This window comes from Mixophyes fleayi, chromosome 2 (assembly GCF_038048845.1).
Source record: "Mixophyes fleayi isolate aMixFle1 chromosome 2, aMixFle1.hap1, whole genome shotgun sequence".
NCBI classification, from domain to species: Eukaryota; Metazoa; Chordata; class Amphibia; order Anura; family Limnodynastidae; genus Mixophyes; species Mixophyes fleayi.
The window spans coordinates 318,584,271-318,602,446 of NC_134403.1; the positions used below are offsets into that span (position 1 = coordinate 318,584,271).

Sequence of the window (18,176 nt, forward strand, 5' to 3'; positions counted from 1 at the left end):
GCACGATCTAGGGAGGGTGTTGCCCTGAGGTTACAACCTCTCCCCTGATCCTTCTGAGGTTTGACTTTTTTTGCAGAAGAATCGATGGCCTGGGGAAAGAAGCCCAGGGCAAAAGGTCCTCTCCCTAGCCCTGCATCAAAGTGGGTTCCAAATACCCCTCTAAGGGACCTTTTAGTCTTGGAGTTGGGATAAAGGGATCACCATTGTGAACTTTTTTGTGTTTTTTGCACTTTTCTTGCACTTTGGTGAACAAAAGCAGTAATCCTGGGCTTTCAATAATAAAAAAAAAAATCTGCGAATTTAGGGTGGTGACAAATGAGCTAATTCCACCCAAAAGTTCCTTCTTAGCTAACATCTCCGTACACCCAACTAGCATGTCTATGTCCAACCAAAAAATTGTTTTGGGTGGAATAAGTCTTTTAATGCTGTGTTTATTCTACAACATAGAAATATTACTGTTATAGTAGTATTTTAATATTTTTTATAAAACAAGCAGCATTAAAAAAAGTCATAGGAAACAGTCTCAGGAAGTTAAACCATGTGACATGTGTAAGGCCCCTTAAGCACTGCCTTTAAAATACCACATATCAAAATGAAACCCATTATATTTTATGCATCCATACCCATTCACATTCATACTTGCGTCTGCCTGCACTTACATCACAGTGTGTTTTTCTGGATCCTGCTTAATCCATTTCAGTGCATTCACCACACTTGAAAAAGTAATTTAATCTCTATGGCAGCATATTGTGTACATACTCATTAGGGGGTAACAATACACAACTGTTGTGTTGTTTTTTCCCCATTCTTGTCATTTGGGTAAGAATTTCCTATGCACATAATACCAACACAAGGAATACTGACACTACAATGCCAACACTTAAAATACTGACAAGTAGGAAATACTTAACGTTGTAAACACTGACAGGCAAGAAATACCGACAGCCTAAATACCTACATAAAAGAAATCCCGACAAATATAAAACACCGGCAGTGTTATTGGCAACAGTAAAAATGCCTAGAGTCACACTGCCGGCAATGTGAGCGGGTCTGGCAGCCATCCGCTGTAAACTGTTAAAAATAGAACAATTAAAAAAAAAAGTGTGGGATCTCCCCCTATAAACACTATTAACCCTAGTGCTGCCAGCCTACTGCTGGTCTCCATGAAATCGGGGGAATGTGTGGTGTACCCCCGATTTCAAGGAAACCAGCACTAGGAAAACCAGCCAGGTTGGGTGGCACAACAGGAACTCTCATTGAGATAAATGGGAAAAACTCCATAAAAAAAACTTACGTCATGGACGCATTTGCAAATGCATGTAAACGGATCAAATGCTTTTCAGATGTATGCGGAAATACATAGCATTTATATGTGTTGTCAATTGTGGGTTACACTCAGGGGCGGATCTAGAAAACTGTTGTATCCCGGGCGATTTAGGGGGGGGGGCGATTTAGGCCCCGCCCCCTTTCTGACACCCAAGGCTGCCGGCGGCTGCACACTATGTGCAGGTCCGCTCGGCAGTGACAGGCAGGGACAGTGTGCTGCCCCGCTGCTCTGATTGATTGTGTTTAAAACGCAATCAGAGCAGCCGGGCTGCACACTGTCACTGCCAAACGGACCTGCACATACCGTGCAGCCATCGGCAGCAAGTCTCTGCTAGGGGGGGCGATTGCCCCCCCTACCCCTGGATCCGCCACTGGTTACACTTAAAAAAATTTACGCAAATGCAGTGCCAGTGGGTAAGTGGCTTAAATCAGTAAAATGCTGTTATTCAGTGCTTTAAATGTATCATAGGGGCAGCTAAAATAACATTCCATTCTATTGATCGCTATTGTATTGTATAGGAGCATTTTGAACACTGGCTGAAAGCACTGCATTAAACATATTTTTTTTTATAAAACAAAAGTGTTGTGACACCCTTTTAATAAAACAATCAAACACTGCAAAAATGTGGCGTAGCAAGTCAGTGCCTTGTTTTACACCCATGTGACACCACCCTTTCCCCTGCATTGCATCTGGGATTTTTTTACACATTGTCTGATATCTGTGTTTGTTTACAATACTGAGATACAAAATATTTATTGGTTGAAGACATGCGAGTTTCTCACCTCCTCTGCAGCATCTTGAGAGCTGGTGATGGAGAAAATAGTTGCGACAAGAGCGAAAACTAAGTAGTTCTTCATAGTGAGACCTGTGAAAACATCAAAATAAAAACTGTTTAGAGACATTGCGATAATAAACAAGCCCAAGTAGAATGTAATACATACAGTATGCCCTAAATAGCCTATTGTGCTCACTGCACATTTATGCCATAGCCCCCAATGATTTGGTATAGATGCCCTAGAAAAGCTGTTATCTTGTTTTAAATGAACACACCATGAAAAATATTTATCTGTCCCCCCCAACAGGAATAAATTAGTAAAACTTTATTCCCCTGGTTATGGGAAATACCCCCACTGACAAAAGTATGTGCCAAACCATGGATATCCTTTGTATCTCTTCACACAGCAATCCGTCAATCACACAGACACAGTTTTACTGGTTGGGTGATAATGAATGTGGTTTCATGTAGCTGTCCTTTAAATGTGTAAGATGGATACCGGAGTTCAGGAAAGGTGGACAGAGTTATATCAGTATCTGATTGAAATTAAGATGTTACTCTTGCACTAGAACATATTGCTCTGTCTGAATGCCCCTCTTTGGTAATGTGATATCAGACAAATTAATCTGAACTGTTTGGCAGCTTCACAGAGGTGAAAAGAAAGGTATATTGATCTTTTGTTTCCTGCAGGAAATGAGTAGTGTAAACAGCCAAGAAAAGCACAAAACAGATTAAATAAAACCTACACAGTGTTAGATATGAGAACACATTCTCTACAGACAAGTAAATACAGATACAGTAAGTGTGTGATTTGAGCTAAAGAATACAGGTGTTTTCTGTGTGAAAATGCGAAACCACCTTTCATAGCTCTCGTTTATATGTAAGCCGGGACATGAATTGGTGGGACATTTATATTTGTACTAATAAAGGTTAGAAATGCAGCAATTGAAAAGTGGTTCTGCAGCGCAATTGCATTTGTGGGAAAAAATTGTTAATCTGTCCAATTCAAATCTCATACACACAGGTGATCACATTGGGCGGATCTGGTCACTCAGCCTTCAGGAAGAACAACAGGTCACATGGGGCTGTTAGTGTAGTTCCACACACACACAGATCAGTCATTAGCTTATTCATTTGACATCTGATTCAACCTAATCAAGTGTTGATTGAGACTGCTAGATGTTTTAGGCCCACATTTGTAGATTATTATTGTTATTATATACGTTAACATAAAATATATATTGATATGAATTTTCCTCGGGTATTTGGACTAAGACAATAATCTACATGTGAGTAAACTGATGAGCTTTAAAATAATAGAGTATAGTGGATGCTCTGGAAGAGGAGGATGGGGATGGTACTAGATTATAGGCTGATTACATTTGTACTTCTGGAAAATATACTACTTTGTATTACTAAGCCCACAGAAACAAATGTATTCTGGTCACCAGTAACAAAAACAGAAATGTTTTCCAATATTTTCCAAAGCAGTGATAAATAGGTATCCTTATTTACTACGCTGCACAATAATTAGTGTTTTATGACCCATGTGTGGCAATAACTAATTTATTAGATGGAGCTATTATGCAGGTAATAAAAGTTGTTATTGAAAGTAGCTCCCAGTCCTTTAATTGTTTAGTGCCACAAAGATTTTTACCCATCTGTCATGTCTAGTGTTACTCTACCAATACATTTCACAGTGATCAATGACCCATTTAGTCTTGGTCTTTGATGCCTGATTTGTGAAGCACCTGAAATGTCCACTCTAGTGTGCAACATGCAGCAACAAAGGGTGTCGCTATTTGGTAAGACAGTAAAACTGCCCAGAAGCTAATGACAACATTGTATCCTGTCCACGGGAAGAGATGCTCATACACGGGCAGATTTGGCCCGAGAAACTATATATATGTTCAGTTTGACCACACAAGTGTATCCAATTCAGAAATGTCTGGCCACAATTTGCGTGGTCTGACAGTGAATACAGATGTCATCATGAACCGCCATTGTCTACCTCTTTTTAATCGATAATTATACAATCAATTTATAGGTTCACTGCAGGTGACCCAATATAGGGACTCTCATTGTTTAGAGTTAGGACCACCCTATTGGCAGAAGCGCCTTGACGGGGTGGGTAGCTTATCATGCTTTTACAAATGTGTGTAACTGAGGTTTCTGCATTTTGCATACAGGTACACAGCATTGTGCTGGAGGGGTTCTATCCCAACCCTTTAAGCACCTACTATGAACCTATAAATTGATTGAGCAACTTCCATTTCTGTATTGTTGTTTGAGAGGCATGTTCTGGTATCAGTAGCTGATTGGGAGTGCAGATTCTTTATTGTCATTTGGCGGTTCCTGGGGTATACATTTGCAAATGTTTGTAACTTAGGTTTCTGCAGTTTGCGTACAAGTAGAATAGCATCTTTTTTATTGGTTTACAGCAGTTTGCTGTATTTGATCGGTAATGATCTTGATTAAATGTAGATAGGGAGTGGAAGATCACTGAGGCCTATACTGTACAGTGTAATCTGAATCCAGCTAGATGTAAAACAACCGTCAGCATGCATGGGCACCTTCAAGCTATAAGCACCTAGTGTATATCTATTTCCAAAAATGTATATGAATAATAGTTTAGAAAGATGTTGATGGATAGTGATGTTTTTGTCCATGTCAGTTTTCTGCTTGTTTTTTCATGTATATTTAGCAAGGTCAAGAACCACCTGTTGCATTAGTCCAATCTATCTGTCAGAAATGGGCAAGCTGAGACATTTCATCTGTTGCTGATCTACATACAGTAAGTAGCTGACTGAGCATCATGGTAGAACTAGTTCAGCTGTTCTTTTCTAAATATGCAAAACTATGTTGTTAAAACAAGCCTTTTGTACTGCTGAGTCGTACATTTTTTTTATTTTAGCAATTTATGTTATTTTCCAGTGACAAATGTTAAATCATTCTTTTTTCAATATAGAAAGTTTGAATATTTTGTAAAAGTGAAGAAAGAAACAAACCAACAACATAATTTGGATAGCACACTATAAGTACCCTATATTTACATTTATCCAAATCTGGTTTAAAGAAACTTCAGTGTAATAAGTGTTTGAAACTCTTGTGCACAGAGACTTTTGAGCACCCGAAAGAGATGATTTCACTCACTATAGACCCAGTTAATCTGTCATTACGTATTACTGATCAGTAAACTTATTGCCTGTACTCAGAAGAATGTGCATAGTTTAGAGATGGACAACCTAATATTACCCAAGAATTAAAATGCAGCCCCGAAAGACCTCTGCACCCTCACATCACTCATCCAAAAATGCCTCTACATGCCTCACACTTGCTCCAAAATTCCACCACATGTCACTCAGACCCCCTCTTGCCATAAAATGCTTCCCACATGTCCTCAGACCCTACATGTACGCCAAAACTCCCCCACATGCCACTCAAACCTTCCCATATGCACTCAGACCTCCTAACATGCCACTTAGACATCACATGTGGTTCCAAGTATGATACCCCACTCAGGACTAGTGACTCCCTACAAAAGGACTATATATAACTGGAATGGGGGTATCACTTAAGTAAGATGAGGAACCCTATAACTGAGAGTACATGGACAACTGTGTTTGTGGGATGTAGCCATGTGACCTGCTGAGAGAGGAGGAGAGTTCTGTGAGAGCCGCCTGAGTAAGAAAACATCACCGTTGCCATTGTGGCAGCAGCTGACTGATAGAGAGAGGTAGAAGGAGCCGGAAGCCCGGTAATGGAGCCTGTATGCTGAGGAGAAACCTGAGAAGCATGATATACCTTTTGTACAGGACTGGGTGTACAGCCTGAAGCAGTCAGGCACGACTGAATATTCCTTGTAACCAGGAGTTATGATACAGTAAGAGAGAAGACAATTTTTACACAGTTAAAATTTGCCAGAGTTAATCTTCTATAGACTTAATTATCCTAGTGAAGTTAGAGACAGTCCAGCATTAGTGACCTACAGAGTCAGCCATTTTGTTCTGTTCAGCGAAATACTTTAAGATAATACACAAGAGTCAGTCAGTTGTTTATCTCAACTCCAGCTAAAAACCAGCAGCTACGCCTAATAGGAATGCCTGCTCTGGCTGCACCTGTAATACATCAGGAAAACTGTGTCTTGTCATATCTAACAGCGTATTAATGGTGTCAAGCGGAAGTAGTGCTCAGGTCTGGCAGGTTATACAGTGTTTTCAATTCAGGATTTATAAAGCTTGCAAGCAGTTCTAATTAACATTTATGTGCACCATCAAAGCCTGGCCAGGGAAGAAACAACTATAATACGAATAATATGTTTGGGAAGTACTAATAGTCTGGATTGCCTTTTAAAGTTGCAGTTACCTCTAGTATTCACTGCCTATTTAATTTGAAACTAAATATTGCATTTTGCTGTTTAATGTGATAATGTGTTTGCCACAGTTATCTTGCTAGTTGTGCGTGTTGACAATAGCCTTTCACTTGAAGAAAGTTAGACTGCATGAAAGGATTCCTGTCAAATAAATATACGGTTATTTTATTTTAGTTGTGTCATTATTGTGTATTGGGGGTTTGGGACGACCTGTCTCTGATGTAGCATAGGAAAATAAGTTGTCACTGGAAACGTCTATCAAGGTGAACAAAACCCACGCAAGGTAAATTCACACAAACAACAAAGAAAGAGTTACAGAAACCTTAAGGGGTATTACACAAGCACAAGAGTTTTATTCGCAAAACAGATTACAGAGTAAAGTATAGTATGCATACGCCTGCGATGTCAGCACCAACAACAAGATTCTATAAGAACGCTCTGGTTTCCTAAGCCAGAGATGAACAATTTATACACTGTACAGAGAGAAAAAGTAATGACATCACAAAGATACACAGATACAGTATTAAGGTCTATATTCATAGGTCGATGGCCTCTCAAGAACTCAACGCCCCATTGACTGATTCCTATAGTCATTGTTTCTTGAGGTGGGGGTCATCTTTCCATGTGTGGCCAGGTATCCATCCTCAGTACTTCAATAGCTCCAAACTTAGCTTGCACAGTGGAGTTTGAGGAGAGAGACAGGAGGCAAGAGGGCCCTACTCATAAGAGCTTAAATCCTAAAGGGAGGGCAAACAGACAGGAGGCACAAGGGGATCAATAACAAAAGGAGCGAGAATCAGGACAGAAGAGGTGAGGAGATTTAGCATGAAGAGAAGGTTAGGTGGATGGCTGGTAGGCTTTGAGGAACAGATAAGTTTTAAGTGCAGTCAGATGGGGCATGAGAGGTCGTTCCAGTGGAGGGGGGCAGCCCGAGAGAAGTCTTGGATTATTGAGTGGGATGAGGTGATCAGCGTGGAGGAGAGTGGAGGCTGATTGATTTTAAAATATTGTAAAATATAGTCATTGCAACTTGAACAGGCAGAAAAGACAATACATTAGAGTATGTTTACTTTAAACCTATTTTGGCTGCAAGCAGAAACTTTGAATTCAAGTGAGTAGCTTATAAAACCATGGTGGTTGAACCAAAAATTAATTTCAATATTATCAAGATTGGTTTAGCCAAAAATTTGAGGTTGCCAAACCAGGTCGGTTCAAATGAATTTGTAATAGTTTGAGCAACTCTACTCGTGTTCAGATAAACATTAAAGCTTGGGGCAATTGTCAGATTTAGGATGTGGAGTAATTTTATAGATTTGGATTATCAAGTTAATGTCAATGCTTTTATTTGTTTTATACTTTCTGTTAGTTTGATTTAGTAGAGCTTCACCTGTAACAGATGACATACCACTTTGAAGCAGCTGGTCTTTTGTGACCCACTTATTCCTTCATGACCAAATTTCACAAGTGTTGGTTAAACCAGTGGTTCCCAAACTGTGTGTCTAGGCTCCCTGGGGTGCCTCGGCGATCTCACAGGGGTGCCTCGGCCAGGGCCAGTGGTAAGCAAGGCGGGGGACTATTTGGTAATTATTTTGGCTTAGGGGTGCCGTGAAAAAAATATGGAGGTCCTAAGGGTGCCTTGAAGTGAAAACATTTGGTATCCACTGGGTTAAACCAAGAATCAGTAAGGTGCGTTTGACTAGGGCCAGCATATTTTTGTTTTTTATCAATAATGCATCTTCTGTACAGTTTTGAAGTGGGATTAGGATAACCAAATCAAATCAAGAATGCTGACAGCAGCACAGATTATTGTAGGAGATGAGTGTATGATCTTATGAAAGACAGTGATCTGTTCACTCATGTGATTGTATAAGTGAGGACAGGAGCATGTGACATGACATCCTCATGATGTATGGAGCTGTATACTTCATATAGTATATGAATATATATATATATATATATATATATATATATATATATATATATATATATATATATATATTATGGGGAAAATTAGATTGTTGAAGGTGTAGGGTTCTTCAACAGTGCTTAGTAGTGAAGTGAGGTTCCTGGTAAACTCATTATCTATAGAACTCATGACCGCAGTGCTGTGAGGAAGAAGTGCTAACCACTAAGCCAGCATGCTGCCCCTGGTACAAGAATATTGTTCTGTGCAACAAAGTTAGTTTTATTATATTCTGATGTGGCTACTAGATGGTACAGGGCTTAGGATGCCAAAGGTTGTATGCCTGCAGACTCCAATTATGTAAATCTGGCCCCACACTCCCTTTGGGTCCAAAAGCAACACTGTCCGAACCAAAATTCGATATAAAGGTATATTCATATACCTTTTCCAACAAAGACAGCGAATGTTGGATGAATGTGTTTAATATAGAAAAGAGTAAATATTTTGTTTGATGAGATCAATACACATTTTAGGGTAACGTATCTGGAGTCATCACCGAATGCTAGAGGTTGAATTAACAAATGTTCCATTTTTTGGACTGTACTAAAAGAAGTATTTTCTAAAATAATTAAGCATAGTACTAGTCAGATAATTCAACTGTGAATATTTTACAGCCTGCAGAAACAAGGACTAAAATGTCACTTTTTCGGTAATGTATCCCTAATTGAGCAAAAATGTGATTATATGAGCTAATATTGGTTATTTATTAGGTTGGTGCTGTCAAAATGTTCATGGGGTGAGTAGTTTGAAGAAAGTAACTGGTATTTCTAAATTAATTTAGTTATTTATGGAATAAAGGTTGCCTGACAATGCTTAACACATATCACAGTATCCAGATCTGCCTCCATTCTCTTGCCTTAGGGTATACTTGAATGAGCAGATGTAGCTATATTTTTCCAGGAGCATTTTTAAATGCTAGCACTTTCATATGAAAAAATAAGCCCTGTAGAAATGAATGAACCCAGTAGTACAAAATACTCTTAAACAGTATATGTTAGTGCTTGACTTCTGTACTAATAGTACAGGACATTTGTTGTCTCCAGGGAAATGAGAATGGCAATGACCCATGGATATCCTTCATGGTCTGTTTCACCCCTGTGAAATCAGCATATTTATATTTATCATGTGTCTGACATCAAATAGCTCTACAGCTATGAATTACACATTGCTGTCTTGTGCAATTTCCCAATCATAGTAGATTAATTGTACCAACATATTTCCATGAAATAAGGTGCAGAGAAAACTGTACAAAAAAAAAGTATTGTCTCTTTGTCACCATATGTACTGGAGAAAGAGGAGTGAGCTTCACAAATGCTGGTTTGGTAAAACAGCAAAAGGAGAGCAGGTCACCGGTTATACAAGCAAGCTTAGTGTTAGAGAAAGGCAGGGTGAACTATACACAGACTACAACTCCCAACCCTGAAAGCCACAAAAGTCTATAGTCTACAGTGGAAGCAGCTGTATTGGCTGAACCAATATTCATGAAATGATAATCTAAGGGGGGGTCAATTGCCTGCGATGTGGCACGCGGACATCACACTACGTACATTGCCGGCAATTACGGTAGATATCTCCGTTCATTTTTCCTCACACCTCTATAGGGTGCAAGGAAAAGTGAGCAAAGATTTCTGTCAAATCTCCACCTCAAAGTGTCTCAGGGACATTCTGGAGACACTTTGTGGCTAATTGAATACCCCCTTAGTGTGAGGATTCCCAGCAGTTCCAGTTGGCAGTACACCATTAACAATGATAACTGCACATTCTTTTTCAATTACTGCAATTAGCACTTTGCTAAAGGTTAACTCAATTAAAGCTGAGGCTAGGTGCAAACTGGAGAATTCTCCAACTACTCTGTTATCTACAGTGATTGTAACTAAGGTCTAACCAGTCAGACGATTCATGCATACACACTACACACGATTTACCTTTCAGATCTGTGTTCTTTATCTGGTTCTATAATCTATAGGTTCTATAGTCCTTTAGAGAACGAAAGCACAATAGTTATTCATTCATTCATTCCTGTCACACTAATTAACCACCTTGTTATAGCTGAAAAACCTCCATTGTGTACCTAGCTTTAGGAACCACACCTGTATACAGCCTTTACAAGACCATCACTCCTACCAATCTTTGCATGAGTTGGATTTTTTTTCTCTCTGTTAGTGCTTCAAGAGTCCGGTTTTGTTTGCCATCTTCATCACTCATAGGTCTACATTCTCTAACCCATTGACCTCAGCTTCGCCCCTCACAATTCTACCTTCTCCAGCCCATTAACAGCTTTGTCCCTTGTGACTCGTTCTCTCAGTACACAGCTGCTTTGACAGTTGTGGTGTGTCTCTGATAGTTACCACAGCCAAGTAGTTCTTCTGTCCTGGGAATAACCAGCACTGTAACACGACTATGCGATGAAGTTCTGCATTCTTATATTAATTTGAATACGAATTTGTATAATCTTGAAACTTGCCAAAAATATCACTCATCTGTCTGAAAAATGCAGTGAATTGGCTCTCAATTGTTTTGTTTTTTTACCAACATTTAACATCTGGAATGGGCGACACTACCTGAGATAGTTGTGTCATTGAGAAACCGCTCACAGAACTGAATGGGATGTTGACAATTAAGGTACTGACTTAACTAAGTGGGTTGGTTTTAATTATTTAAAGGATGAGTGTGTCCCCAAAAAAGTTTTAGTTTGGGTGGAGTTCAATGAACACTCACCCTGTGTGCTCTGTTTGCCAGATCACCAGGGTCCCCAATGCATGCTCACTACATTTACTGCTGGCAGATCCATGAAATAGCACATACAAGGTAAGTGCCAATTCAATTTTATTTTTTTGAGATGTAACATTGAGTTATATAACGAAAACAAAAGCTTTGTTAGTCTAGTCCTTGACAAACATACACCTCTCATCTACTCTTCAGTCTTCCCTTGATAGCTGCACATCATTGACATAAGGCCTTAATACTTTAAGGTTTATTTATTATTTAGCTGCAAAATTGAGGAAGCCACTTTTATTTCTTTTTCTGTGACATGGTGCACATCTTTATGGGCAATTGCACTGTTTCTTTATGGGATAGTACATAGATTAGATGTGAAGATTGCAAGAACTCTGGGGTAGAAAATTTATCTCCTGATTGGAGGAGCTTGATGGATAAGGGCGTTACTCGCTGAATGTGGGATAGCCACAGTAATGCATGTTTACTGGACAAGGTGAGACATTAAAATGGATTTCAGGAGCTGGAGATTTAGGCCTGTGTTCTCAGTGTAGAAGGAGGCTGCAGAGCCTTTACAGCTCTGCAAAATAATTTGACGTTTAAATGTCTTGAGAGAGGTGTATAGGGTCTTTGAGATCATTACTTTACATGGGATGCTTTGGTAGTACCAATGAAATAACAGAAATGTGACACCTGAAATAATGAGGCTGCAACAAGCAGTATTATTGGGAAAAAATGGCAATATTTAATTAATTAAGGGGAATGATCCAAAAGTGACAGTTGGCAGAACCTTAAGTGTCACTTTTGCCAGAAGGCATTTTCCTATGTTGGACCTCAATAATGGAGGCCCTTGCAAACAGAGGAATTAAAGTGTACCAATATATTTGCATGATGGTCAATATGTTAACAACACTGTGGGCCTGATTTAAAGTTAAACATTAAATTGTTATATTTGAAGACAGGCAAAAAAAGCATCCAAACGCTTATGACCATGGCGCTGTATTTTGAGTTGCACCTATTATTAGATATGGGCAACTTTAAATCTAGCATACATACTTCTAGTGCAAAAATGCAGCTGTCATCAGCATCCACTTGAGAACTTGCACCTGGCCTATAAGCTGCACAAAGTTACATGCAAGCTAAAGATGCGTAGACATAGTACACATCTCTAAAAAGCTTAGCTAACCTGCATCTCTATGACCTTACAGTACTGGACTTGCACGGTAATGCCCCTTGTCTACCTCTCCAAAAGTAAGCGGGCGTATGGGCAAGGCATGCTCAACTCAATATACGTGAACAAATGGCCATTATCTATCTATCTATCTTAGATAACTGGATATCAGTAATTGCTACTGCCCAGGTCTCAGGTTTTAAGTTTAGAATTTTTGTACCTGGGAGTTTTGGCATCATCCAGCATCTCTTAGATAAAATTGTAAATCATCACGAGTTTTATCAAAATAATCTTTCTATCTGGAGCAATATATTTTGGATAGCTTTGTAACCAGAGTACCTGCAGGCTAAAATTTGGCAACACATCCCTTAAATTGTTGAATTGCAAGAAATATATATATATATATATATATATATATATATATATATATATATATATATATATATATATATATATATACACACACACACACACACACACACACACACACACACATTCGTGCATCAAAAGTTACATGAGTAGTACATCCAAAATTGGATTTTCTGTTAATGTTAAAACTATCACTGGATCTACAGTCTTATTTCGTTTTGGTCTTGGCATTGTGCAGTACAAAAAAACAACAGAACATGTCATATGTTGCAAGTTATTCTACAGGAGAGAGTTATCCTTAGTTATAAAGTTTCCTGCTAAGAAACGGTAAATGTTGCAACACAAATAAAATATTTAATATATGCAATCTTGTAGAATTCCTTGGGGCCTACCGACAACCTATCTGAGTGATTCTAACAGCAGGTATGGAAATTTGTGATCTGTGTGTCTCTTATGAATAATCTGGTTAAAAACAAAAACACAGAAACCTATTCAGGCTGGAAAATCAACATCAAACAATAGTCACCTTGTGCTTTGCACCACATAGCTTGTACATGCTGATCACATATTTTCTAATCATATATTCAAGAATGATGCAAATTTTTTTTATCAGTGGGGCTCATTAAAGACAGTGATGCTTTCATACGTGATTTATAAATCCACACTGAGTACTCTGTTGCAGCGTGTTTTTTCTCCCCGTTAAGAGCAGGCAGCCATTAAGGGCCATGGGTTCCTGCCATCTATTGTTGTAACAAGCCATTGCTGTATTTCGTGTTAAAGCAATAAATTCTACCATTCTTTTAATGAATGTGCTAGTTGCTCGCCCTCTGGTTCAATACCTGCTTGGAATTATCTGTGAAAGAGATCATTCTACAGGGTTGCTTTTGCAATGTACATGATTCTATTTCTTTCCATTATGGGTCATTGCACAAAATATAAATGCTATTAAGACTATCGTCAAAACAGCAACCAAGCTTTTGGAAAAGAAAATGCACAGATGGCGGGTGGTTTCACCTCCTTGCAACCCCAATACATCTTTGTGCTTGGAACTAAAGTTTGAAAAACAGCTTCATCTCTCTCTGTCCAAGTCTTCTCTTTGCTGTGCCTCCAGCTGTTATTTTGTTTAATCTCACTCAAGCATTAAAATGTCTCCCTTGCTTCCTCTGACCTTCTCCTATGTCCATAAAATAGCCTGGTTAAAACCAGACATAAGGCCGCCCAAGGATAGATGGATATTTTATGGGCTAAGTCCTAAGAGAACTGTGGTTGGAAGTTTATCACACCAGAGCTGTGGTAGATCATGAATTTACTTCAATTTTTTACAGTGATGCAGTACACTAGGCTAGGAAACTCTGTATTTTCTTAGGATGGAAACATAATTGAAGATTTAGAGAAGTGGAAAATTATTAACTTTCAAATACATAAAATGGATACTGCACTACCTCTCATTGGGCCTGATTCATTAAGGAAAGTAAAGCAAAAAAAATGAATAACTTTTCGCCTTGGCCAAACCATGCATTGGAGGGTGAGGTAAATTTAAAATGTGATGGCAGATTTATAATTGGGGTAGGGTGTGTCCTAGATCAACTTCAAATGTCAGTGTAAAAATAAAACTATTAACTAAGTATTTGTGTGCTACATGAAAAAACAGCCAGTATTTATCTTATGTGCAAAACAATAAACTAATTTGCACCCCTTGCATTGTTACATGGTTTAGTCCATGAGAAAACTAATGAATCAGGCCCACTGTCTTTAAGATAATCACTTCAATAAAATATACAATAATATAACAAAGCAGATAGCTTCCTTAGTGTCAATAATCCCTGTCCTTCTCATTAGAGTCCTCTGTTCCCCTTAACATAACCCATTCTCAGTGTTTGGACTCACTTCCTCCCGTCCCTGGTGTCCCGGCCATCTCCATGACGACCGGGACGTCAATTCCGGTTCTCGGACCGATCTCTCAGATGAACACGCCCCGGCAACACAGGGCAGCCGGGAGCGTGCGCAGGGACACCTACAGCCTGCAGGCTAATTAAACATTCTATTAATTAATTAAACAGTGCCTGCGGATTATTTCAGGGCAAAGCCCTGATTGGCTATCTTCTGTATTTAAGGCATGGAGGGTTTAGCCTCCATACCGGTTATAGTGTTCTGTTCCCAGTTAGCTGACCTTCTGCCTATTACCTGGATCTGAATCTCCACTTGTTGCCCTGACATTCTGCCTGTTACCTGGACTAGTATCATCGCTTGTAGCACTGACCCCTGCTTGTATCTGACCTTCCCGCCTGTTCTCAGTTTAGGCCAGTCAGACATTATGTCTCAGCTTGGGACCGCAGATCTCTGGCCTGTCTCTAACTCCGTATTGTTACCTTCCACTCCTGTGTGCTGCTGTGCAACCATAAACTTGTACTACATTGAGCGTAAGACCTGGGGGCATCTGAGTGCCTGTGAGCATAACCAGTCTCTATGGGAAAGGCGGCTGCTATAGGTGAAGACCTCTTCCGCTAGTTCTACAAGTTTATGAAGCACTGGTGGCCATAACATTATAACCAGCCACGGTAGATTGGAGGTAAATTCTGTCATGGAGGACAGCGAGACGAATCTTTCCCCAGCCCTGGTCCTGGCAAATCAGATCCAGACCTTGTCACAGGTAGTACAAAGTTTGTCTCATTGTTTGTCAATACAAGAAGAGTCCTCCAGAAATCCGTAGGTTCATCAGGCCTCCTCTGGCGTTACTACAGAGCCAAAATTGAACTTGCCCGATTGATTTTCTGGAAGTAGATCCTCCTTTCGCAACTTGAAGGAGAGTTTCAAACTATATTTACGCCTGAGGCCACGTTTCTCTGGCTCTGGGCAGCAAAGAGTTGGTATTGTAATCTCCTTACTCCAGGGCGATCCCCAGTCTTGGGCCTTCAGTCTCCCACCAGAAGTCCCTCCTTACAAACCGTGGATGCTTTATTCCAAGCCTTAGGCTTGCTATATGATGACCCAGACAGAGTGGCCTCAGCTGAGTCTCATCTCTGGGCTTTGAGACAAGGACGGCGCACTGCTGAGGAGTATTGTGCAGATTTCAGATGACGGATGACCGATAGTGAGTGGAATGATTCGGTGCTTTGGAGTCAGTTCTGCTTAGGCCTTACAGAACAAATTAAGGACTCCTTAGTACAGTATCCTACGCCATCCTCACTTGAAAGTTTGATGCAACTTGTTATTAAAATTGATCGCAGAATCAAGGAGAGGAAAGCCGAAAGAGAGTCATCTATACCTCCTTGCTCACAACCGAAGTCATGTTCTACCTTTCTGGACATCCCTGAGCCCATGCAGTTGGACGCTTACCATCTGCCTCCTGAAGAAAGTTTCAGATGGTGCTCCCTGGGTCTCTGCATGTATTGTGGTCAATTGGGCCACCTAATTCGTATCTGCCCTATCAAGTCGGGAAATGCCCAAACCTAAGCGCTGGTGAAGGGGTGCGCTTAGGTCTCCAAATAATCTCTTCAGAAAATTCTTTGTTAGTCCCTGTACGCTTAGTCTTCAGAGATCATTCTACAGATGTGTCAGCCTTCCTCGATAGTGGTGCAGCAGGTAACTTTCTGGATATCCACTTGGCTCAGACGCTTGGTATTCCTAATATTAAATTGGGTTCGAGCGTTACCGTCTGCGGCTTGGATGGTAAGCCCTTGGATTGGGGTAGAATACTCGCTAAGAATCCATTGGTTCGCTTATTTGTAGGAGTCCTTCATACGGAGGAGCTCTCATTCTTACTAATTGCCTGTTCATCTGCTCCATTAATTATGGGGTATCCTTGGCTCCAGATCCATAATCCCCTCATTAATTGGAAAAAGTGGGAGATCATCCGTTGGAGTCCAGAGTTTTCTTCTACACGCTTGATCCTACCTCTCAGAGTTCTTCAGCCTTGTCCGGAAATGTTACCTGCGCCCTACCAGGACTTCAGCAATGTGTTTTGCAAGAGGAAAGCTGGCGCTCTCTCGTCTCATTGGGATTATGATCTTGTACCGGGTTCTAAGTTGCCCAAATGGCGTTTGTATTCTTTATCAATCCCAGAAACCCAAGCTATGGAGCAGTATGTGGAGGAAAACCTTCAAAAAGGATTCATCCGCCCTTTCAAATCTTCGGTAGGAGCTGGTTGTTTTCTCGTGGCCAAAAAAGATGGCAGCCTGAGGCCCTGCATAGATTACCGTGGCCTGAATAAAATCATGGTCAAGAACACCTATTCTTTACCTTTAATCTCCGTCATATTTAAACAGCTTAAGTCAGCCTCCATTTTCTCGAAGATTGACCTCCGGGGTGCCTACAACCTTATACGTATAAGGAAAGGAGATGAGTGGAAGACGGCCTTTAACACTCACTTGGGACATTATGAGTATCTAGTTATGCCGTTTGGTTTGTGCAATGCTCTGGCAGTTTTCCAAGACCTCATCAATGACGTTTTATGGGAATTCCTAGGAAAAACGGTTGTGGTTTATCTGGATGACATTTTAATGTATTCGCAATCCTTGTTTCAGCACTGTCAACATGTTCCTGAGGTTCTTCAAAAACTACGTTAACATCATCTCTATGCAAAACTGAAGAAATGTGAGTTCGGGGTCTTTAGTGTGGCCTTCCTGGGATACATTATCTCTTCCTCTGGTTTCTCTATGGATCCCAGTAAGGTTCAGGCAATTCAGGACTGGATCCTTCCAACTAACTTGGAAGCAATCCAGAGATTCCTTGGCTTTGCCAATTATTATTGAAGGTTTTTTACGCTCATTCTTTTCCTTAGTGGCTCCTATCACTTCCCTCGCCTGAAAAGGTCTTCAGAAGCATTGGTGAGATTTTCAGCCCTTAAAGCTGCCTTCTCTACTGCACCCGTTCTTAGGCACCCAAAATAAGCGAAACTCCCGTTTATTGTTGAAGTGGATGCTTTGGATGTTGGGGGAAGTGCTATCCTTTCTCAAAAAGATCCTCAAAGCAAAAAATTGCATCCATGTGCATATCTTTCCAGAAAATTCTCGCCCGCTGAAATCAACTATGATGTTGGGAACCAAGAGCTGTTGGCCATCAAGTGGGCCTTTGAAGAGTGGCAACACTGGTTAGAGGGAGCAATCCATGTAATCACAATCTTCACTGACCACAAGAACCTTTCGGTATATCCAGGCTGCAAAAACACCAAAAGCTGATTCTCTATCCCGAAGTTTCATGGCATGCTATCCTCAGCCTCCTGATCTGCAACCAATTATTCCCTCTTCCTCCATTCATGTCGGTTTAACTCAAGACCTTGGGGCTACGCTCCGCCAGTTCCAAAACATTGCTCCAGCTCAGACTCATGCAAACAAATTGTTTATTCCTGTTCATCTCAGAAAGTCAGTCCTCATTGAATGCCATGACAATCGGTCGGCGGGACATCCAGGAATCCATAGGACCATCGAAGCACTAACCCACTGGGTTTGGTGGCCCACTTTATCTTCTGATGTGGAGAATTATGTC

The 18,176-nt window shown here is 40.3% G+C and overlaps 1 protein-coding gene across 1 annotated transcript in view; it reads right to left on the reverse strand.

The window, feature by feature from the left end:
- SERPINF1 (serpin family F member 1) overlaps nucleotides 1–18,176 on the reverse strand; it is a 59,612-nt gene that overhangs the window by 21,888 nt on the left and 19,548 nt on the right. The window contains exon 2 of the mRNA XM_075196696.1: nucleotides 2,110–2,192. Coding sequence (XP_075052797.1) covers nucleotides 2,110–2,184 — 75 coding nt within the window. The 5' untranslated portion in view covers nucleotides 2,185–2,192. The remainder of the gene's footprint in view (nucleotides 1–2,109; nucleotides 2,193–18,176) is intronic.